This window comes from Littorina saxatilis, linkage group LG4 (genome assembly GCF_037325665.1).
Source record: "Littorina saxatilis isolate snail1 linkage group LG4, US_GU_Lsax_2.0, whole genome shotgun sequence".
NCBI lineage: Eukaryota > Metazoa > Mollusca > Gastropoda > Littorinimorpha > Littorinidae > Littorina > Littorina saxatilis.
Genome location: NC_090248.1, coordinates 42,519,469 through 42,543,950, shown reverse-complemented (window position 1 = coordinate 42,543,950; position 24,482 = coordinate 42,519,469). Strand labels below are relative to the sequence as shown.

Below are 24,482 nucleotides of genomic sequence, written 5' to 3'. Positions count from 1 at the left end.
CGCACCAACCCCCACCCCCATCTCCTAATTCACCTCCCTTTCTCGACCTCTTCTCCGCCCTCATTCGACCTTGTACAATAAACCTTTGCAGGCAGGAGACGATCGACTTACACTCTAGCCTCTGCACGAGTTCCTTGTCCTTGGCGGCGACTTGGGGCGGCCTCTTCATGCCCTCTGTGGGAACGTAGAGCACTGTTTTGCCGTCCAGCTTCCAGCGAGTGTCGGTCAGACTGGCCAGGAACTTGTGTAGCTGGGCGGAGAAATCGTTCTTGATACCTTGTGCTGGTCAAGGAAAATGACTCACACAATCGTTCTTACTGAGAGCTGAGTGTTAAGTAGGATCTCTTGTTTATTCTCTTTTATCTGGTTTGAAACAGAAATTATTCAACATGATGTGCAGTCAATGTAAAGGCAGTGAGCAGGAGAGTTAGCAAGTAAGACCGTTTGTGTGCGGGGATTTTGCTCCAGATGCCAATATGAACCGATTACTTTCAACGGGGCACCATTTTCCTGTAAATGCAGAACCATTGTTCATAATAACCTGGGCGGAGGGGCACAAAGCGAAACAGGGTACCACCCAGCTGAGTGGGACGCAGCCGTGGGGTCGAATTCGTTAAAATTGAGATTTGTATGGGATTTCAACCAATCAGATCCCGTGGCTAGTTCCCACCAAGTAGGGTGGTACCAAGTTTTGACTTTGTGCACCCCAGCCCTGGTTCCCATCTTTGGTCAAAACTATACAAATGATTTTCCCATATCGTGATTTATGAAATATAATAATACAAAGGCAAAGGATACTGTCCGGCCAAGACGTGTTCTCAAAGAAGACAGGGGCGTAGACGTTCAGCATGTTCCGCAGCAGACTCTCAATGTAGGCTCCCCGCAGCGTCCCGTATTGCACGCTCTTCAGGAAGCTCTCTGGCTTGAGGTCCGTCACTCCGGAGTTCTTCATGAAGTAAGACATCTGATCCACCTGGAAAGACGGCGCCCTGTACTCCAGACGGAAGCCGCGGCGGGCGTGTTTGAAGGCTATCATTAGACGGATGCTTGGGTCCTGGATGAAGGTGTTGAGAGTCTCTTCGTGTGTCTCTGTCCAGTCCTCTGTCGTGACTCCGAGGCACACGATTCTCTCTTTGATCATCTCGCACTGCGGGAATACAGAAGAATACAGAATACAGAATACAGAATATTGTATTGCCTTAGTTTGGGAATTCTTTTTGACAGATGCGGTTTTCACTCCTTTCACTCTAGCCAAGCACACCCAACATATACGCGGATATAAAAGAAATAAATAAATTCAACGACATCAATGGAGAAAAAAACACACGAACATCAAAACCACAAACACTATTCACCAACAAGCGTCAGTCACACACACACACACACACACACGCGCGCGCACACAAACACACACGCACGCACGCACACATGCACGCACGCACGCACACACACTTACACACACACACACACGCATGCACACACACGCACGCACGTACATGCATGCACACACGTACGCATAAGTGCATACCACTTTGGCAGTCTCAGCTTCTGCATCAAGGATCAACTTTCCCTCTGCGTCGTAGATTTCAGTTTCTTCCTCTTCTTGATCGGTGACTGAAAGCAACGTGAAATAATTTAATATGTACTGGTTTTTCTCAACTGATTCAACAAAACATGTAGTGTTTTAATACATCTTAAAGTTTCTGACAATACAGTGATTATTTCCCTGCAAAAAGGTTCAGACTAAGTTGACAAACCATGTCTCCTCTTTTCCACACTTGCTTCGGTTCTTAAGAAGCATGAATCCTGGTTCTTCTTCGCACTCAGAATGAATTCTACCGCTCCATACTTTTATTCGTCAAGCTCCTTTATTCCCTGTCTCTCCCCCCCCTCCCCCTCCTCTTCACATGCCTCTACCACCACCTCTCCGAAGTGTGCAGGGGAAGGGGGTAAGGGTTGGGTTGTCGGTCACTTGATTTACGTGTTTTGTATGGTTGATTGCTTGTTTGTGTGTTTGTTAGTCAGCAACTTCTGCTCAATACGTTAACTGCTTTTGTTCGCTCATTTGCAAACTATATGCATGGCATTGTTTTACTCAAACATTCTGTTGGTGATGTCTTACATACACACAAACCCCCACACACACCTCCCCCCTCCCACACACGCACACACACACACACACACACACACACACACACACACGCGCGCGCGCGTCGCCAACCTGTCATGGTCAAAATATATGCTAGCAAAATATTACACAAACACCGACAGCTTTCCATGGATCAATTTTCATTTCATACATAGGCACACTAAGTGTATTTCGCAACTGAAAGGACCGCGTTTCACATGTAGGTGTTTAGACTGACAATGAAGACTTATTGAAAAGGTCTCTCACACTGTTACCCAGAGCGTGACACGACAACCAGAAGAATGCAGTCACAGCAAACATATTGACACCGTGAAATGTTATTCAAAGGTAGCGCCCCGGCTGTTTTGAACGTTGATACATACATGAGCGACATTCGCTGACGCGTTTTACATGCGTTAAATGGACAAACCCGCTGTGTTACTTGAACGTGTTTTTTGTTTTGTTTTTTATTGACATTTTGTAATAGATGTTAGAATTTTTTTCTGTGTCTGTCTCAACCTATATTTCTATGTCTCTATCTGGACCTCTCTTTGTCCCTGTCTCTGTCTCACTTCCTCATTTTTTCCTCTCCCTGTTGAATAAAATGAAAAGATAGTTTTCTTTGTGATTTACTTAATGGTTTATATATTTACTAATATTTGTTATGAATTTATTTCTCTATTTATTCGTCCAACAAAGTTACGAAAGATGCCGACCCCAAGTTGTTACGCCCAATCGGTGAACATCCGATAAACAGACGTTTGACGGCGAGGCAAGACTATCAAATAAACATTTTATTTATTTCATTTTATTTACGAGGATTTATATCGCGCACGTATCTCACCACACAAGGCGACTCAAGGCGCATGTTACCTATTAATGCCGTGTGAGATGGAATTTTTACACAATATATCACGCATTCACATCGGCCAGTAGATCAACAGCCTATAGGCGCTGCATCCACCTTTCACGGCCTTTTATTCCAGGTCACACGGGTATGTTGGTGGACATCCCCAAATCTCCCCCCTGAAAAGACATAACACGAAAAACAAACAAGAACAAACAAAGAAACAAAACCAGACCTTACCTGCCAATGCGTTTTCATCCACATCAGCTTCTTCCGTTCCATTCTCTAGCGGTAAAGGTGTTGGATCTTTGGATCGGGAGCTTCGTTTGGGTGTGGACGTTTTAGAGCTGCGTGGGCTGCGCGCAGTGCTGGGTTTCGGAGTGCTAGGTTTCGGAGTGCTGGGTTTAGGAGTACTGGGTTTAGGAGTGCTGGGTTTAGGATCGCTGGGTTTAGGAGTGCGCGGAGTGCTGGGTTTAGATCCAGCCTTAGACCCAGGCTTGGCTTCTGGTCTGGAATTTGGGCGAGACCCTTTTGTGGACATTGTGGAAGGCTACAGTGTTGCCCGTAGTGTCCGATGATATGTCGTGGATGCCCTCGGCTCCTGTCAGGTTGTTTCGGTGAGAAAGAGTCAAATTGTGACAGATTGAAGGGATGTGGGACTGAAGGGTATAGCGCTGTGGCATGAGGGGTGTGTGCGTGTAGGGGGTTGGGGGTGATGGGTGAGTGGGGAGGGATGTATGTGGGTGTGATTGGGATAGGGGGGGGGGGTATGTGTGCGTGCGTGCGTGCATGTGTGTGTGTGTGTGTGTGCGTGTATGTGGGAGGGGGTGTATTTGTGTGTGTGTGTGTGTGTGTGTGGGTTTGTGCATGTGTGTGTGTGTGTGTGTGTGTGTGTGTATGTATGTATGTCTGTCTGTCTGTCTGTCTGTCTGTGTTGAGAGAGGGAGAGAAGAGAGAGAGAGGCAGAGAGAGAGACAATAAGAGAGAATGAAAGAGAGAGAAAAAGAGAGAGAGAGAGAGAGAGAGAGAGAGAGAGAGAGAGAGAGAAAATAGAAAGCGAGATAGATATATAGACAGACAGACAGAAAAACAGAAAGAGAGAGAGAAAGAGAGAGAGAGAGAATGAGAGAGAGAGACAGAGACAGAGACAGAGAGAGAGACGGAGAGACAGACAGACAGAGAGCGTTGGTGAACATTGAAACAAGAAATATACGTACAGCTTCCTGCCAGGTACGGTTAAGTCAGAATATGATAATAACGTATGACGATAAAAGATTACAATTAGCGAAGGAAAGTGGGAGGGAAGAGGGAATAAGGGGAGAAAATGGACGAGCATCAGCAGCACAGGCTACAGAATCAGGTTAACACAATTTCTGCTGAGTATAAAGAGTTACCATTAGCCTACTCTTTATAAACTAGCAAACACAAGAACAAACAAACAAACAAACAATTAAACAAATAAACAAACAAACAGCCTATGTTTGCCTTTTTTTTTAATTGTACACAATATGAGTAGAATGTGGTCGAAGAAAAACTGTTAAGGTAATGATATAAGTCACAATGTTGTATAATATTATCTCTAAAATAATATGACGCATCCTTACATGTGCATCATAATGTTGATGTGATCATGTCACCATGTGCTTTGTGCTTCTCACAGCTATGTCTCTTAGAAATGCAACGATAAATTTGAGCTCTTGGTCTGAAATCTTCATGTTATATTTACACATTTAATACATTGTTTCAGTAAAAGAGAATATTAACGTACCTCTTGTCTTTTGCGTTCTGTGAGAGAGCACTTTCATGTGGCACCGCACAGACACGAACACACACATCCACTCGCAACGTTTACCTTGACTACACTGTACTACGCATGCGTCTCTTTCATTCAGTATTCAATTTCTATTATACTCATATCAGCTGACAATGATATCACTTTCGCTGTTTTGAAAGAAGAGAGGTAACTGCCGGCCCGCCATTCAAAGCAGACGACATATCTCTTTCAACGATATGTTCAATCATGCGTGACATATGAGAACACACCTGATCGGGACTAACTTTTTTTTAAGGCTTCGTGGTGTGTGTGTTTACTGAAAAGAAAATCTTACGTTTTTGATAGCACATTTGGCTTTTAGTACCTTGGTTCTACGCCGAAAGTGGCGTATGGCTGTCAACATGGCGAGGTAAAAACGCAAGGTTCAGCCCATGAACGATGAAGAAGGAAATTGGTTCTAATATCAACGTACAGTAATCATCATTGTGTTATGTTTGGCAACATCGTAGTCAAATAGAAAACAAAGTGCAATTCGAAGTTACAGATAAGAACGAGACGGTGTCTTTTGAGCAGCAGTGGGACTTTGTGAAGTGGGATTTTTGTGTTTTTTGTCTCCACGATCTTGCTGTTCTTTAATTGATTTTTCATGTTTTGATATTTATGTATAAACTTGTTTGTTCAGCTACGTGCAAAACGGGAGGATACACCACACATACACTAATGTATCGATTGGAGATTGGATTTCCCTTCTTTGAGTCATGTGACGTCAGAGGCCTACAAAACTTGATTGGAGATTGGATTTCCCTTCTTTGAGTCATGTGACGTCAGAGGCCTACAAAACTTTATAATAATATTGGGCGTTTCAAACTTTAAAGGAACTACAAAACAAACGTCATGTGTTTGATTGCATGTGTGTGTGCTGTTCAATGTCAAAACAACAACAAAGTCAGTACATGACGTGTGTTTTGTAGTTCCTTTGAAGTTTCGGTCAACCTGAAACGCCCAAATATGAAGCTTATGTGTTTGATTGCATGTGTGTGTGCCCGGGATCGTTCAATCGTCAAAACAACAACAAAGTCATAGTACCTGAAAGGAATTCGATCGATACATAAATGTTATTTGCGTTTTTGACCAAAATATGACATTTTACACAGATCTCAACAGTCGCCATCGCGGTCTCGGAGAACAATGACTGTCTCGATCTGTGTAAAATGTCATATTTTGATCAAACACGCAAATAACGTATAATAATTGGGCGTTTCAGGTTGACCGAAACTTTAAAGGAACTACAAAACACACGTCATGTGTTTGATTGCATACATGTGTGTGTGTGTGTGCTGTTCAATGTCAAAACAACAACATAGTCAGTACATGACGTGTGTTTTGTAGTTCCTTTGAAGTTTCGGTCAACCTGAAACGCCCAAATATAAAGCTTATGTGTCAAACACGCAAATAACGTATAATGTACTCACTACCTCAGCACTCACCATCCAAACTTACCCCAACACACGCACAAACACTCCTGCACGCACGCACACACACACACACATAGGAACACACAAACGCAAGCACACGCACACACCGGAAGACAGGAAGGATTGACTGTGCTGTATGAACGACGTGTGGTGCGAAAGGCCCGTTGCATCATCCAGGATAGTAGTCATGTGCTCGCTCACCACTTTGAGGTCCTGCCCTCAGGACGTCGCCTCCGCACTCCCAGATTCCGCACGCTCAGAACTAAGAACAGTTTTATTCCAAAGTCAATTGGCTTTTTAAATACCTAAGTTAATTAAAACTAGTATGTGTACCGGTGAACATATGCACTGATTTCTGTGATGAATGAGTGTGATAACCCTCGAATGACTAGTCCTGTGATAAATATTGTTCAATGACATATCTAGTCCTGTGATAATGATAGTTTTTAGCGTTAAACTTTTAACCTATTTGGAATCATGTTACTATTCCTGTTAGTGTACATATGCGTGCGCGAGTGTAGTATGCTTCGTATGGTATTTTTATCTGTTGTCTTATTATTTGTTTTGTCTTTTAATGTGCACCACACTGAAATTTCTCTGTATGAGATAATAAAGTATTCGTATTCGTATTCGTATTCACCCCCCCCCCCCCCCACACACACACACACACACGAAAGCTCACACGCACACACATGCAGGGTTTAGACTGGAAGAAAAAAACAATTGTCCCCCTCAACCAAATTCTGATGGGACACTACATAGTCGAAGGCAAAACGCACAAAGCAGGCTAGGCGGTCCGAAAATGCTGTTGTCGAAAGATGCAAAATAGTGCTATTTAGTGCCATATGATGATATGAGAATTTGTCAGTGTATCCGGTTAGTTTGTGTGTGTGTGTGTTTGTCTGTGTTTCGATCGATATCGCTTCTGTTGACAGTTTCCACAGAGGTAATCGCGCAAGCACAGATAGTTCGCAGAATTGGTTGAATACTAATGAATTACATTTTAAAAGCAAATCACATTGCATTTTACAAACTCGCGAGTTGCTCTGCTTGGCGCGCGATTTTGCCTTGCTCATTCCGAACATTGTACTCCCGTGAAAAGTGCGCATGGGGTGGCGCAGTGGTACGTAATCTCAGTGCGCCCTTTGACGCACTGAAGGCAATTCCAATGGGAAATTTTGAGATGCTATGCGCCAATGGCGCAAGGCGCACTAGTAAATGAAACCCGGCACACACACACACACACACACACACACACACACACACACACACACACACACACACACACACACGCACACACACACAACCTTGTGCGCGCAGAGAAAAAGAGAGACAGAGAGAGAGACAGAGAGAGACAGAGAGAGAGACAGAGAGAGAGAGACACAGAGAGGAAGAGAGAGAGAGACAGAGAGTAACTCAGTCAGATTCATTTGAATGTACATGTTTTTATTCCCGATAATATCTGATACCACATGCACATAACTAACATGAAATTCTGAAGCTATTTTTGTGTATATGACATTTAAGCGATCCCCTAAACGTGATGTACTGTACGTTGAAAGCCTGATGCTGAAGATAAAGAAGAAAAAGAACAAAACAGACAAAAAACAACACGTAATATTGTTCACTGTCTATTTAGATACCCTAAAAATAGCTCAACATTAGCTGACAAGATATGATGGCCTCAGGTTTTTTTCCCAACACCAATAATGACAAACAATCAATCCAACATTACACGGTAAATAACCAACCCTTGAATGCTTAGATGACCGCGCAGAAACTAACAAGTGTAATGCTAACTTTACTTTGTGTTCATGATTCTGTTTGCAAGAGACAAAAATATTTGCTGACAAATATTGACCACTCCCGATTCGTGATTGTTCTGCTATAAAGAACAAAACATATATATAATAAAAAGGAAAAAGATTTTCAGTTCAACTTTTTTTGTTTTAGCTCAGCTACTTGCTTTCTCAAAGAAATGTTTGCTTGAAATGATATTTCGATGAATTTAAGTGAGAAAAAAGGACGCTCACGGTTGACCAAGCCGACAAATCAGTTTACATTTTGTTCACATATTTCATTCCAAGCCAATGTTGTATTCAAGAAAAAGTCAGCAATGAATAAGCCTAAAGTTCAGTGGTAAACTAAATAAACTAGTGGATTTAAATACAGAAGATTTTTCATCACAGTCGCTGAATAATCTAACAAAAAAAGAGAAGTAAAATCCCCATCACAAATTTCTGAATTACTAATCATTTTGATGTTGACTAGATATAAGGTTGATATTTGAAGTCCTTCCTGTTAAACCGGTTCGGGTTATCAACTCAGATCTGGACAGGCTTTCAGATGGGGTGAGGCTATGCTTCCACTTGGATACATACCAAAAAACAACATCCTCACTGCTTCCAGTGGTAAGCGGGATTTTGTTTGATAAATCAGTTTTGCAGATTGACACCAGTGTAAATTAAGAAATGAAATCCTAAAGCAATTTAGGATAAGGAGGGTACGATAAGGATAGGATAAGGACTCGATAAGATTTCATATAATCCTGTGAGGTTGAGGTTACCCTCGTCGAAATTCGGGCTGCTTTCTCACTGGAGAAAGCGAGCTGCCATACAGTATACGGCGCTAACCATTTTTTCCCCTTTTTCCTGCATTCGTGTATTCATGTTTCCAAGCCCTGAGACTTTCGCTGTGAACTTGGGTTCTTTAGTGTGCGTATGCGTGCACACGGGGTTGCTCGGCCACCGAGGAGAATCTGCACAAAGTTGACTCAAAGAAATAAATCACTCACCGAACGTGGGGATCGAACCCACGCCGATAGCGACGACTGGTTTTGAAGCCAGCGCCTCTACCGACTGAGCTATTTCCCCGCCCAAACGTCCACTCAACACTGATAGCACCTAGGTGGGGTTTTTTTGTTTTTTGCTTTTTTTTGCTTTGTTTTTGGGTGTGTCCAGTAGACGTATGGTCTTGTTCCATGTGAATTTCGTCATTAATCATTGCCATCGACAATTTTGAGATAAGTTCATTATCTCAGTCTGTATCAAAATGGTTTGCCTGTTTGTCTACTTCAAAGACCAATGGGTCGACTTACTGTAAATGTAACTTTTTGTTTTGTCATAAATGAAACGTGATCTGATAAACACTGTTCTAAATGCATACGACTGGTGTAATGCAGTAAGTGAGAGTTATTCGGAACCAGTCTCCAGGCACCTCAGAACAATGTCCGAATAACTCTCACTTACTCTATTTATCACACATGTCGTATGCTTTTAAGAGCGCTTACTTCCCTTTGCTTATCCAGAGCTCTAAACAGCGCTCTGTCTCATTTGTTTAAAGGCTGACATGGTCCTATTTAATTAGTTTAATTACTTCCAGGGCTTTTCCCATCGTTGCGGGGATGTATAAATTAAGCTTCCTGCAAAGTTTTAGGTTTGAAGTCCTTGCCAATTACGAGAAATAATTAATTATTTTTTGCATTGTTTAGCAACAGTTCTCCAGGACTTGGGCTATTTTTAGACCGTTGACGTCACTTCGTGACGTTTCGTAAACCAAAGATGGCGTTTGAGACTGTTCTGTTTACATTCGACACTATCAACACCACTTAGCAATACTGAAATAATTTTTTCTGTGTTCGAAAGCTACAGCCAATCGTTATTATATCCCCTTAGGTACAGTTTTATAACATTATTGGCACATGTAAACAATATGAATTAATTAATGAACGCTACGAATATGGCAGCCTTTAAGGTTCTCACAGTGATGGTGCTAATACTTTTTCAAACTGGTACACAAACTTTCATGATGAAAACTATCCAGAAAAAAAAGGTAGGCTGGTCATTGGAACCAGTAAGAGTCCAACTCAGAGTACTGGTTTTGTTGTTTTTCCAGCTAAAAAAACGGTAGTTCTAAAAATCAATCAATCAATCAATCAATCAATGACGCTTATATCGCGCATATTCCGTGGGTACAGTTCTAGGCGCTCTGCAGTGATGCCGTGTGAGATGAAATTTTATACGGCCAGTAATTGCAGCCATTTCGGCGCATATTTACCTTTCACGGCTTATTATTCCAAGTCACACGGGTATAGGTAGACAATTATTAACTGTGCCTAAGCAATTTTGCCAGGAAAGACCCTTTTGTCAATCGTGGGATCTTTAACGTGCACACCCAATGTAGTGTACACGGGGGGGGGTTCGGACACCGAAGAGAGTCTGCACACAAAGTTGACTCTGAAATAAATTTCCGCCGAACCTGGGATCGAACTCACGCTGACAGCGGCCAACTGAATACAAATCCAGCGCGCTACCAACTGAGCTATATCCCCGCCCGTAGGTTATACCGGCGGCCAATTATTCTCCGGTATTTTCTCATTTCAACCGCCAATACTGTCTCATAAATGAAACGTTCCAATAACCTACCATTTTTTAATTTATTTTTTATTCTTGTTCCATGTGAAAGCCTGGCAAGATAAAAGATTGTGAGCCGAATCGTGTACACGGGAGGGACTTTGCCTTTTAGACAACTCGACGTCAGCTGCAAAAATATCGACGTTTTACATGACTTTTTTGCTGAAGACCCACATGTTGATGTCCTCATAGTCAGAACATTTGTACTCTGGGTTTCTGGAAAGAAAAATGATACACAAATGACACAGAAACCTTTAAAATTGTCTTGTCCGAAACTGAAATCAAAAATTGTTTTCAATGAAAGTAAACAGCAAAAAAAGAAAAAGAAAAAAAAAGATTTAACTTCTCTAACAGACAGTCTGCGTTGAAAGAGATGAAGAATAATGGAACAGTCACGCTTGCTTGTATGTATGAACGTTAACCTGCATTTTCTCTCTTTACTTCAACATACAAACATATGATTTCCCAATCACGTATGCCGCTTAATGACATACGGTACAGATACACGCATAGCCTGGAGGTGCTGATATGACTACGTCACCGTGACAAACTTGATGTTCAACACTCTTGGTCATTTTATAGGGAGACATCAGATCTGACAGGTCATTCGCATTTATGACGTCTTCCTGAACAGAGACGCCAGATTTCTCTTCAGATGCTTGGTTCAAGGAGTGACGTCTTACTTTGTTCAATCGGTGTCGTATCACATTAAGAAATGAACGTCCATGTTCTGGTGACTGAAGCTTTTGAACTCGTTCACTCAAAGAGAGCAGAAGTTGTTTCATAGTAATTCTGTTTGTTTGTTTGTTTGCTTAACGCCCAGCCGACCACGAAGGGCCATATCAGGGCGGTATAGTAATTCTGTCGATTATGTTGTTGAAGTAGTGCAGATTATGTGTACCCATCCACCACCTTGATCAGATGGCTGAGAAAAGGTACTGCTTTCAAAGCACAACACGGACGGCAAAAACAAAACTGAAATCGTTGTGTAAGAGCGGTTGAAGATTTTCTGTTCATCTTTTCTTTCATTAGTTAGTTGTTTTATGTATAAAATAAATAAATGTTTTATAGCGCAAGTCCCGATTCACAGCTCCAAGCGCTTAACAATTCTAATACACACACACACACACACACACATACACACACACACCCACACACACATATACACACACACACACACACACATACACACACACACATACACACACACACATACACATACACACACACACACCCACCCACACACCCACCCACAGACACACACATACACACACACACATACACACACACACACACATACACACCCACTCACCCACCCACACCCACCCACACACACACACACACTCTCGCACACACACACACACACACACACCCACACCCACACACTCTCACACACACACACACAATTAGAAAAGGTTGAACCAAAGTGTTCGCATTAACTGTGTACAGTTGAAAGCAGAAGAACTAATGTGTTTGCGCAGTGAGAGCGATAAATAAAAAGACAAGAACAAAATACTGTACTCACGTGGTAACGAAGATAACGAAACAAACAACAGCTTACGTTTGCTGTTGTTTGCCTCGTCATTTTTGTTCCCTCAGAAGTACAGAATTTTGTTTTTGTCTTTTTATGTATCGCTCTCACTGCGCAAACACCATAATTATAGTTCTTCTGCTTTCATCTTAACTCAATTAAATCAAACACTTCGGCTTTTTGGTCGTTTCCTTTGTAAGAAAACATGGTTAAGCAGTAAGCATCCTTATCGTTAATGAGGAGTTTGTTTTGGAGGTTTGGCTTGAAAAGTTGGACATCCAAATGGATGCAGAACCTAGCCTAGCTGTGTATGAACTTATACTTGCTATAGCCATGTCTTACACTTTACTTACCTGTAATAATCGGGTTGTTTAAAAGGGTTGGTCTGTATGTACTCCAGCTCGGCGTTCTCACAGAGGATCTTGTTCATGCAAAGCTTTTTCAAAGCACGTAGTTCCCCTGTACAAATTAAACGTGGGTTGTGATAGAAAATGCATGTTTTGCTATGTTTACATGAATACAAATACGATGCGTAAAAACAAAATAAATTCTAAACCTTCAAATCCAAAAACAAAGAGACTGCCAACGTTCCAAAATTCAGAATCAAAAAACAACAAGTCGCGTAAGGCGAAAATACAATATTTAGTCAAGTAGCTGTCGAACTCACAGAACGCAATGCCATTTTTCAGCAAGACCGTATACTCGTAGCATCGTCAGTCCACCGCTCATGGCAAAGGCAGTGAAATTGACAAGAAGAGCGGGATAGAAGTTGCGCTAAGAAGGATAGCACGCTTTTCTGTACCTCTCTTTGTTTTAACTTTCTGAGCGTGTTTTTAATCCAAACATATCATATCTATATGTTTTTGGAATCAGGAACCGACAAGGAATAAGATGAAAGTGTTTTTAAATTGATTTGGACAATTTAATTTTGATAATAATTTTTATATATTTAATTTTCAGAGCTTGTTTTTAATCCGAATATAACATATTTATATGTTTTTGGAATCAGCAAATGATGGAGAATAAGATAAACGTAAATTTGGATCGTTTTATAAATTTTTATTTTTTTTTTACAATTTTCAGATTTTTAATGACCAAAGTCATTAATTAATTTTTAAGCCACCAAGCTGAAATGCAATACCGAACCCCGGGCTTCGTCGAAGAGTACTTGACCAAAATTTGAACCAATTTGGTTGAAAAATGAGGGCGTGACAGTGCCGCCTCAACTTTCACGAAAAGCCGGATATGACGTCATCAAAGACATTTATCAAAAAAATGAAAAAAACGTTCGGGGATTTCATACCCAGGAACTCTCATGTCAAATTTCATAAAGATCGGTCCAGTAGTTTAGTCTGAATCGCTCTACACACACACACAGACACACAGACACACAGACACACAGACACACGCACATACACCACGACCCTCGTTTCGATTCCCCCTCGATGTTAAAATATTTAGTCAAAACTTGACTAAATATAAAAACAAAACAAACAAAAAACAGAAAAAAAAACCACTTACCTTTCTTGTTTTTTTTTAATTCTAAACCGAACAGTTATTGTTCTTAACAACAAACTGTGTCAAAGTCAAACATGATATAATTATTTTAAGCTCCTGCTCCCTCATTTGTGATATGATTCTGTTATTTATTTACGATTCTCGCTGAAAACTCAACTGGACTATCAAACCTACAATTATTGAAGCCAAAGAAGCTGCTGTCGGTCTCGAAGAAGAAGCGATCACCGTACTTGAGATCGTGAAACTGCTGAGCGAGAATGTGAGCAAACAACTCCCCCACCACTCCACCATGCACAGAACTCTCACACGTTCCTCCAGTGAAGGCATCCACGTCATCAGGGTGCCTACGTCACAGAAAGAAAACGTCATCAACAATGCGTGTCTGAGACGTTGTTTAATGACTGTGTTTTGAAACGTCACAGAAAGAGAAACGTCGTGAACATCGCTTTTCTGTGAAGTAGTTAAATTACTGTTTTGATTGTTTAGAAACCACAACGCTATATGTTTGGTGTTGTGTGTGCGAGCGTTGTGTGTGTGTGTGTGTGTGTGTGTGTGTGTGTGTGTGTGTGTGTGTGTGTGTGTGTGTGTGTGTGTACATGTGTGTGTGTGTGTGTGTTTGCCGTTAATACTTCTACTACCACTACTACTACGACTACTACGACTACTTCCACCACAACAACAACTACTGCTCTACTACTACTATTACAACCATTACTACTTTACCTTCATCATAATAGCAGGAACTATCACTATTCCGCCCTGATATGGCCCTTAGTGGTCGGCTGGGCGTTAAGCAAACAAACAAACAAACAAACAAATCACTATTACACAGCACATCAACAAGACAAATACTTCCACAGATCTCACTATACAACTTCTACTGAGACTTACTCGTAAAGTTGCTTGAGAGCTTCGCCAGACTCTCCAAACTGATTCCATGTAGTGAACTTTTTCAGTCCGAAAAACTCTTTCAACTCGTTGAATGAGGGAAGACCATGATCACGTCCTCGCTGCAATCATTCAAACAATCAAACAATGAATAGGTCAATCAATGAATTATTCAAAGGTTACACTATCCGTCAATCGCTTATTCATTGAGACTCCAAAACCTCCCTAAAGTCTTGATATGAGAGTTATTTAAGGGAAGGGGAGAGTAATGCTGTACGCATCTAAAAAAAACAATCTGAAAAGCAAGCAGGGGAGTCGTTAACTGGGAGTTGTTTAAAGGGGAGGAGAGAGTAACGCTGTACGCATCTGAAAAACAATCTGAAAAGCAAGCTGTGCAGTCTTAATATGAGAGTTTGTTTGAGGGGAAGGGGAGAGTTATGCTGTACGTGTCACCTGAATGTTGAGAGCAATGAGGTCCAGACCGGGTCTGCCGGCTTTGTTGTTCTCGAAGAGGTGGTCCACAAGGGAGGTTGCGACGTTGGGATCGAAGGCCTCCGCGTGGTTGATGGGGGTCACCAGGCCCTTGATCACGTTGGGATAGTTCTCCAGGTTGTGCGCAGACGTGCTGTACAAATCCTGTAGGGTGACAGGCAGAGAAAAATGTCATTAAGGCCAAACTAAAATATACATGTATGTTGGTTTAGGGTAACGCTATTTTTTTATATTTTTTATTTAGTCGATTTTAAAGGAGGTTACTTCCCTTAGTCTCAGCATGGTTCGCAAAATGTGCCAAAAGCTTTTCTTTTTTTTTTAGAAATGAAAAAAAGTTTTAGGGTCGGCAGGAAAAAATAGGGTCTGTCGGGTTACCCTAAACTAACATATATTTTTGTTTGGTCTAATCAAGAAATGAATACTAGAAATACACTAACAACTTGGCTTTTTGGAGAAGAAGTGTGTGTTTTTTTAATTTTTTTTTAAAGAAAGATTAGATAGGCATTAAAACTTTGACGTAAAAATATTGGTTATTTGTCGCCTTGATGTGAGTGTTTTACTAACGAATAAACTAATAAATAGCAGACACTGTTACTAGCATTTAAATTCGCAACAACTGAACAATTCATGCAGGTTGACACGCAGAGAACTTACTTACTTACTGCCTTTCACGCCTGGTGGCGTGTAGGGCAGCGACACACGCAGAGAACAGCTTAATTAATGATATACGATACCGATACATTCATCGCCTAGTGGCGACCTTTCGTGTACTTTTCTGATGCTGATATGCCGAAGTCACCGAGACAAACTTTGTTCTCCAAATTTTTTGTTACTTTCTGGGAGACATACAGGAAAAGCAACATGATGTTTACACGGCGCCATTATTCGCATTATGACGTTTCTCGAACATTGTTTCACTTTTGACATTGTAGGGTCAGGAAGAGACGTCTTGGTTTGTTCAATCGTAGTCGTTTGTATTTGATGTGTGGGTCCAAACGTACGGCGTTTGTCTGCCTTATGATGGGACATAAAAAATACACGTTAAGCCCGCTAAAACCAAGTCGAACTAGGTCGGCGAACGTTCGGCGAATGTTACACCGTGCCTGGTTCAATGTACTAACTAGCGTCGAAATGTATCGGTGACACCGGTCACATGATCATGAAATATCACGTGAGAAGACTCGTGATCGGTTGACACAAAAATCAAAAATATTCAACCAATGAAAAGTCAGTTCGCCGATGACGCGCCGAATGTTTGCAGGATTGTATCGGCGAACCGCGAACGTTACAGGTGCAACCCCAAAATAGGGGAATCCCCTGATTTGATGACGTCGCCGAACGTTCGCCGAACTAGTTCGGCTTGGTTCGTCTGTAGTTAGTAACGGGCTTAACAGTCACAACAATGCGGATGAACGCTAGAGTTGTAGCAAGCGATCGTAGAACAGGAAAAACAGATTATGCACAGAACACAGAGCACAGAGCTAATATTTCCTTCTTTTCTTACTCTAGATTTTGACACGTCAGCAGTCCGTCTGTTTTTAGAAGTTCAAGCATAGCCAAGTCGAGATTGTGAGCCGCGGCATTACAGTTTAGGTCTTGGTTTAAATTTGGTCATGGCCTGGTTCAGTAGCCCACAATTATTTGGTTTCGTTTCTGTAAAAAGTCGCATCTAGAAAAAATTCAAGGGAGGTGAAGCTACCAACTTCCGTTTTTTTCTTGAAGATCGCTTGGTTAGTCGCGATGTCGCGGAGAATAGACGTTAACTATCAGTATTCCAAGCTCTTGCAAGCTCTCGCACACTTCAGAGCATAGCAAAGCATGTGGTACAGCGATCTCGCGCGAGCTGCAAAAGCCGAGGTTCGAAGTTCTTGCGACGTTCAAAGCATAACAAAGAGCGTGTCTCGCGGGTATTTCGCGAGAGCGGCTCAGATACCGAAGAGGTCTATAAGAGTGAATTATATAAGAGTCAACCTTAAGTTTGTGCATTTTATCGGTCAGCATCATGTCGTTGACTAGCGTGTGTCCGAAGCGGAAGGCTGCGGTCAGAAACTCCGTGGCGATGCTGGCGTCCACTTCTTTGTCAAACGTTGCCCTCCGTCCGGCCCACAGCTTGTATCGCGACATGAGTTCCGGTCCGACGAGGAGTGGGACGTACTCGTTGTAGACGATGTTCTGCCACACCCCGCCCAGTAGCTTGCGGACCACCTGTTATCACACACGTACATCTTTCAAAGTAAGAAATAAAACACAACGATGATGATGATGATAATGATGATGATGATGATGATGATGATGATGATGATGATGATGATGATGATGATGATGATGATGATGATAAGTAATGTTTAACGCCCTCACGGTAAAACCATTAGGGGCATGTCCGCGGGTTTGACCCCGACTTTAGATGGGGAAAAAAAAGGAACAAAAGAAAAAGAAAAAAGAAAAGGGCCACCGCAAGGGAGGGATGGTTGTCGCGCTCTAGCTCCCGGTCAACGAGGCACCCGAGCCGGAACTGGTTCCACAACAGCAACCAGTTTCAGTAATATTTTTGATCGAATTTTTGGCAGACAGTCGCTGACTTCATCAGAATGGTAATAATAATAATAATAATAATAATAATAATAATAATAATAATAATAATAATAATAATATTTGTAACGCGCACATATCTCACCAACAAGCGACTCAAGGCGCACATACACTCATTCACACACACGGAGACTTAAATTCACTAACACACACACACACCATCAACCATTTAAATATGTACAGTTATTCAGGGTGGGATGGGGGTGGGCAGTGTAGAATGCATGGATTATTTGGAAAAAAGGAATGGTGAGGATTAGTAAGGAATGGTGGCACATGATGTATGCCGATTTATCCCGCATACGTGAGAGAGACCACTCATGAGATAACAATATCGCTCAAACCACTCATGTATATATCATGTAAATGAGGTTGTGTCAAACAAGTCTGACAGGGACCTGTATTTCCACTGCTTATGATGCCACAGTCTCCGAGACAAACGTCATTATGGAAACATTTTTGCACTTGCTGTTTCCCAGGAAGAATGTTTAGAACTCACACGTCACGCTACACTTTACAGAGTGACTTTTCTTTGCGTTGACGTCAAAGATTGCACGAGGCTTTGGAAGAGATCGAGGTTCCAAAAGAAGCCCCTTCAATTTGGCCGCCTCGACTGCGTGACGTTTTGAGTAAATTTCACGTAAGTACAGTATATAGGATAAAAAAGAATACTTCATGGCTTGCTGTGTCGTAACAGATTTACACTCGTTGCTTTTTCAAATATTGAAAAGCTCGCTTTCGCTCGCAATTCAATATTTAATAAAGCAACTCGTGTAAGTCTGGTACGACACAGCAAGCCATGTCGTATTCTCTATGTATTGTGATGAATTGTGAAGTATTGATAACATAGATTTTTCGTCATTTTGGTGAGAGCAGCGAGAGAGAGAGAGAGAGAGAGAGAGAGAGAGAGAGAGAGAGAGAGAGAGAGAGAGAGAGAGAGAGAGAGAGAGAGAGAGAGAGAGAGGGGAGAGAGAGAGAGAGAGAGAGAGAGAGAGAGAGAGAGAGAGAGAGAGAGGGAGAGAGAGAGGGAGAGAGAGAAACAGAAACACACACACACACACACGCACACACACACACACAAACACACACACACACAAACACACACACACACACACACAGTATATATATATATACATGCTGACCTGATACATCCTCTCCTGGAGTACAGCAGGCGCTGTCTGCAGAAAGTCCTCAATGGCTTTGGCGGAGTAAGGCCGACCTTGCCGGAACAGGATGACCTTGGCCAGCTTGCGCACCAGGCGGTTGTGCTCCAGGTGGAAGACCGTGTGGATGGCCGTCAGCCCTGGCTGCTCGTTCACGCGGTCGTCGCCTGCGATTACAATTAACTGTTTTGGTTAACAAGTCTTCTTCTTCCCCTCGTTCGCTTCTTCTAGACATCCACTCTTGTAGTACGCACGAATGCCGCCGGTTATTATTTTAGGGCCACCAGGTCGCAAAACAGCTTCCCCTGCAGGGGGTCTGGTTAACAACTAAAAAACATTACTTTTGCCAAGCTCATCCTTGTGGGGTGTTTAATCAGACAAGATACATCTCTGTGTACAATAGCATAACATACAGGGTGACCCAAAAAAAAGAGTACCCAAACAAAACGTCATAAATTGAACAAAAATAAAGCAATTTTCATAAAATTTATTTACACACACAAGTAGCCTCTGCATGATTTGCACAGAAAATTTTAGCGTTCTAGCTTGTCTTTCAGAAAAGTTATGCTCATTCTACAGAACATGCTCCAAATGGCCTCTGCGCCGCTGCAGGCAAACTTGAACTCGCCGCGCAAAGTTATCAATCACCCGCACACACTCCTGTTGCGAGATTCCGCGAATGGTTATTGTGATGGCTCTCTTGAGTTCTGTGGTTGTCTGTGGGTTGTTCCTGTAGTCGTTGTCTTTCAGGAACCCCCAAAGATAGAAATCTGGGGGATTTAAATCCGAGGGAGGCCATTTGGAGCATGTTCTGTAGAATGAGCATAACTTTCCTGAAAGACAAGCTAGAACGCTAACATTTTCTGTGCAAATCATGCAGAGGGTACTTGTGTGTGTAAATAAATTTTATGAAGATTGCTTTATATTTGTTCAATTTATGACGTTTTGTTTGGGTACTCTTTTTTTTGGGTCACCCTGTACATTAAACGTGAAATATAAATTAACATTTTGCAGTTTACATTTAAAAAACACAGATATATATTTGTTTAAATAAAACGAGACAGGATAGCGAGAGGGAGAGAAAGAGAGAGAAAGGGAGAGAGAGAGAGAGAGAGACAGAGACAGAGACAGAGACAGAGACAGAGACAGAGACAGACAGAAGTCTGAAGTCTGAAGTCTGAATGTTTTAATGAGTAGGCCTTGGGCCCTTTTCATGGAGATGAGCACATCTCAAGCACCAGCATACAAATGCACATAGTAAACAAAAACAAGAACATCCTACTAGTATCGCCCTGTTTCGTTTACAGATTATGGATTACGAATGGAAAGCGCCTTCATGACAAATTTAGAAAAACGTAGCAAAAGCGGCTTACTAGTGTTTGAAAACAGCATGGTTAATTTAAACAATGATGGGATTCCAGTGTATTTTCGTGGAATATAATATTCTCTTAACTCAGCATATTTAGGGCTTACTAAAACAAAGTGTACTTCATCTTCAACACTGCCACAACAAAATGGACAAGATAAATCAGCGGAGGTTGCATTTAAATTAATAATTCTCATAATAATTCTCTTTATTTATATAGCGCCTTATCCGAAGTTCAAAGCGCTTTATTAAAGCGAAATCGATGCACTTTCAGAGGAGATACTCCCAATCTAAGTCTAATCAGAAGATTTCTAGCTTTAATATGTTTCAAATCACTTAAATAATTGGATAATGTTAGGGTTGATTTGAAGGTTCTGTACAGAGAGAAACGTTCACTTCCTTGTACATTTTCAAGCCAGGTTTGCTTATAGGATGAAATAAGTGTTTCTTTAAATGCTTTTAGGAACGCCCTCTCATCGCCAACACCTTGGTTTTCCCATACTTCATCAAAACCGTACATGTACAGAGTGTAACAGATCGAGGAGGCCCATGTTTTCTTATTTTGTTCATGGAGATATTTCAGCATTTTATACGCCTTGCTCGGAAGGCGATGATGTGGCATCGTCAATATACGTAGCCAAAAACGAATGCATTTAACAAAGATGTTTATAAACAAGGGGTACCTTCCCGTTTCTCCATAGACCATAGCATTTGGTGTTCTCATACTCGTATTCAAAAAACGTTTAAGTGCGAATAAATGAACTCTCTCTATAGGTGTATGGTCTGCTTCAACCCCCCAAACGTCGGCACCATATGACAGCATCGGTTGAATCTGTGCGTCGAAAAGCTTGAAAAAAAATTGCTGGAGATCTGTCACCATGTTGCCATAAACATTTTAAAATACCAATGATTCCCTTTTTCCCTTTTGCAGCAAAATCATTAAGAGTGTGAGAGAAGGACAGGCGTGTAGACAACCATACTCCTAAATACTCATACATGTTCAAAACGCTCATAGGATGTCCACCATACACCCATCTTTCTCGCAAGGCCAAGTGACCACCGTTCCGAAAAACAACAATATTAGATTTGTCTAAATTAACTTCAAGTCCAAGACGTCTAGACGAATCCCACAGAATGTTTAACTGATTCTGGAGCCCACATACAGAATCTGAAATAAGAATAATATCATCTGCAAACATCAGAATGAGTATTTCCAAAAAGTCTGGAATAAGTTGAATACCATGTTTTCCCTTCTGGACAATATCATTAGCTAGCTCATTAATTAGTAGAGAAAACAAAAGTGGACTACAAATTTCTCCCTGTTTTAGACCCCTAGCCCTTGGGCACATAAAGGAGTCCGAAAAATCACTTCCTGATCGCACTTTTGCTTTTACCACGTCATACATACAGCTGAGCGCCTGGTACATCTTTCCTTTAACTCCATTTTTCTTCAAAGTTTTCCACAACGTAGTTCTTACAACTGAATCAAAAGCTTTACGAAAGTCAATAAAAGCAACATACAACTTCTTGTGTGTCAATAACTGCTTCTGTACCAAAGCTTGTAGTGTAAAAATATGATCAACGGTACTATAGCCTCTGCGAAAACAAGCTTGACTCTCATTTAATATTTCATGTTTTTCGATCCAATTCGTCAATCTGTTGTTCAAAACGTAGCTATACAATTTGCTGCATATACATAATAATGAAATACCTCTGTAATTATCAGGATTATTCTTATCACCTTTCTTGTGAAGGGGATGAATTATGGCTTCCGTCCATACATCAGGGTAAAGTCCTGAGGTAATCAATTTATTGAAATATTTTGTAAGACACGGCACAACAGCTGTGGCGGAATTCTTGAAGAACTCCCCAATTAAATAATCGGGTCCTGCAGCTTTACCATACTTTAATACTCTAATAGCTTCTTTTACTTTGTTTTCAGTGATGACACGTTCAAGCGCATCCATGTCATACATCTCCTCTTCATCATCACCATCAGATACCCGATTAACACCATCCTCAACAAAATCCGTATGGTCATTATTTTCTTTTGTAAAAGAGTTAAACACATAATAAAAATGTTGATACCACTGTTCTGTATTAATGGAAATCACACCTGCCACCTTAGATGCCAAAGATTTGATTGTTTTCCAAAACAATTTAGGATCACTACTCCCTTTATCTAAAGACTTCATAAGAGACTGACGATGAGATTTTTTCTTTTGTCTAATAAGTTCATTATAGCTACTTCTTTTTTCAGTATAACAATCCTTGTCTACACGGCCGCTATGAAATAAACGAAGATTTTGCCTGAGATCTTTTCTACTATGGTAACATTCTGAATCGAACCACCTTGGCCCGGAACGCTATATTTTCCACCGGCATTCTAACTGTTGTAGTCTTACATACACTTGTACTAACCTTGGTTGAACAAAACAGCGTGTAACTAAGAAAACTTGATGAACAAGCAGGAGCTTGGAAAAATGCGACCGGTCGGAAGCCTGAGGTGTGCTCACTCCCCACAGAGAGAGACAGAGAGAGACAGAGAGAGAGAGAGAGAGAGAGAGAGAGAGAGAGAGAGAGAGAGAGAGAGAGAGAGAGAGAGAGAGAGAGAGAGAGGAGGAGAGGGAGGGGGGATACAATAAATCGAACTCTGGACATCGAAATACACAACCAACTTATCTTTTTGATCGCCTGGACATAAGAAGCGTTGTTGATGTTGTTGTTGTTGTTGTTTTTGTTTTTAAATTAAGCAATTTTAGGCATTAACAAATGCGCAAAAAAATGGTTAGTGGTCGCCTTGACGTAAAGCCGGGATTCCATAGACGCGAATTTCACATGCGAACTTCGCATACTGAATTTCGGTACGCAAATTTCGCATGCGAAGAAAAAGAGCATACGTCCATAGATACGATGTTTCCCTATTTGGCGCACTAAAAATGATGCAGACCAATACACGGTCAAGGCCTAGTTACAGAACTTCGCATGCGAAGTTCTTTTTTTTCGCTACCCGGTGCGAAAGAAAAATCCGCTATCGGAATTCGCATTGCGGTGGTTCCGAAATTCGCAGCGATGGATGGATGGATGGATGGATGGATGCACTAAATGCCGGAAAGAAAGGTCCGAATTTTTTACTAGCGTTGCGAAGTTCGCATGCAAAATTCGCGTTTATGGAATCCCGGCTTAAGTGTTTTAGTAAGAAAAAATGAAGAAATTGCAGGCACTTTAACTTTAGAGAACACAACAAAGTAATCGCCTGGGAAACATTTGGATTTTTTGTTAAATCAACAAACTGCGGGTGTTTTACAAACATTATATGTATACACTGAATAAAGCATACAACAACTAAGGTTGCCTGTCAGATCTGAGATGGTTCGTCAAATCGTTTACACGGGAAGATCTGATAAACGAAGGGAAGTAAGCGCTCTAAATGCATACGACATGAGCAATAGATTAAGTGAGAGTTATGCGGAACCTTTCTCCTGGCACCTGAGAGAATAACAAGCATTGAAATGAACAAGCGACTATCATCCTCCGTGAACTCTGCATTTAAAAGAAACTGAACAAAATACACCTGGCCTCACCTGCCATAGCACAGAAGTGGGAGTGTGAGAGGTTGATGCAGTCCTCTTCATGGCCCTCGGGCAGCCGCGCCTTCCCCTTGTACATCTTGGTCTTCAGCAGCGCTCCCGTGCCGTTGTTACTCCGCAGTTTCTTGGCCTTCATCCGGTCACTCCCTGTACAGAGTCACCTCACATTATTTACAGACAGTGACATTTTCTATATTAAAACAGTTATATTTTCTATATTTAGACAGTTACATTTTCTATGGTGAGTTACATGTTCAATGCAAATTTTTCATTGTTTGTAGACAATTCTTTTTTTCTATAGACACTTACATGTTGTATATATATCAAGACAGTTACATTTTCTATATATTTAGACAGTTACAATTTTTAAGGTGAGTTCTATGCACATTGTGTTGTTGTTGTAGGCTAGACACTTCTTTTTACATTTAGTCAAGTTATGACTAAATGTTTTAACATCGAGGGGGGAATCGAGACGAGGGTCGTGGTGTATGTGTGTGTGTGCGTGTGTACGTGTGTGTGTGTAGAGCGATTCAGACTAAACTACTGGACCGATCTTTATGAAATTTGACATGAGCGTTCCTGGGTATGATATCCCCGGACGTTGTTTTCTTTTTTTCGATAAATGTCTTTGATGACGTCATATCCGGCTTTTTGTAAAAGTTGAGGCGGCACTGTCACACCCTCATTTTTCAATAAAATTGATTGAAATTTT

At 41.4% G+C, this 24,482-nt stretch overlaps 2 protein-coding genes across 2 annotated transcripts in view; both read right to left on the bottom strand.

Moving 5' to 3' along the window:
* The window catches only part of LOC138964781 (dynein axonemal heavy chain 2-like), an 81,094-nt gene extending 76,273 nt beyond the window's left edge, over positions 1–4,821 (bottom strand). The window contains exons 1-5 of the mRNA XM_070336824.1: positions 4,744–4,821; positions 3,216–3,576; positions 1,529–1,614; positions 799–1,147; positions 112–276 (exon numbers count right to left, since the gene is read on the bottom strand). Coding sequence (XP_070192925.1) covers positions 112–276; positions 799–1,147; positions 1,529–1,614; positions 3,216–3,516 — 901 coding nt within the window. The 5' untranslated portion in view covers positions 3,517–3,576; positions 4,744–4,821. The remainder of the gene's footprint in view (positions 1–111; positions 277–798; positions 1,148–1,528; positions 1,615–3,215; positions 3,577–4,743) is intronic.
* Positions 4,822–7,653: 2,832 nt separating this feature from the next.
* The window catches only part of LOC138964780 (chorion peroxidase-like), a 31,292-nt gene continuing 14,463 nt past the window's right edge, over positions 7,654–24,482 (bottom strand). The window contains exons 6-13 of the mRNA XM_070336822.1: positions 23,765–23,917; positions 18,794–18,981; positions 17,037–17,270; positions 15,027–15,209; positions 14,577–14,695; positions 13,860–14,029; positions 12,521–12,626; positions 7,654–10,852 (exon numbers count right to left, since the gene is read on the bottom strand). Of these exons, the coding sequence (XP_070192923.1) occupies positions 10,783–10,852; positions 12,521–12,626; positions 13,860–14,029; positions 14,577–14,695; positions 15,027–15,209; positions 17,037–17,270; positions 18,794–18,981; positions 23,765–23,917 (1,223 nt within the window). The 3' untranslated portion in view covers positions 7,654–10,782. The remainder of the gene's footprint in view (positions 10,853–12,520; positions 12,627–13,859; positions 14,030–14,576; positions 14,696–15,026; positions 15,210–17,036; positions 17,271–18,793; positions 18,982–23,764; positions 23,918–24,482) is intronic.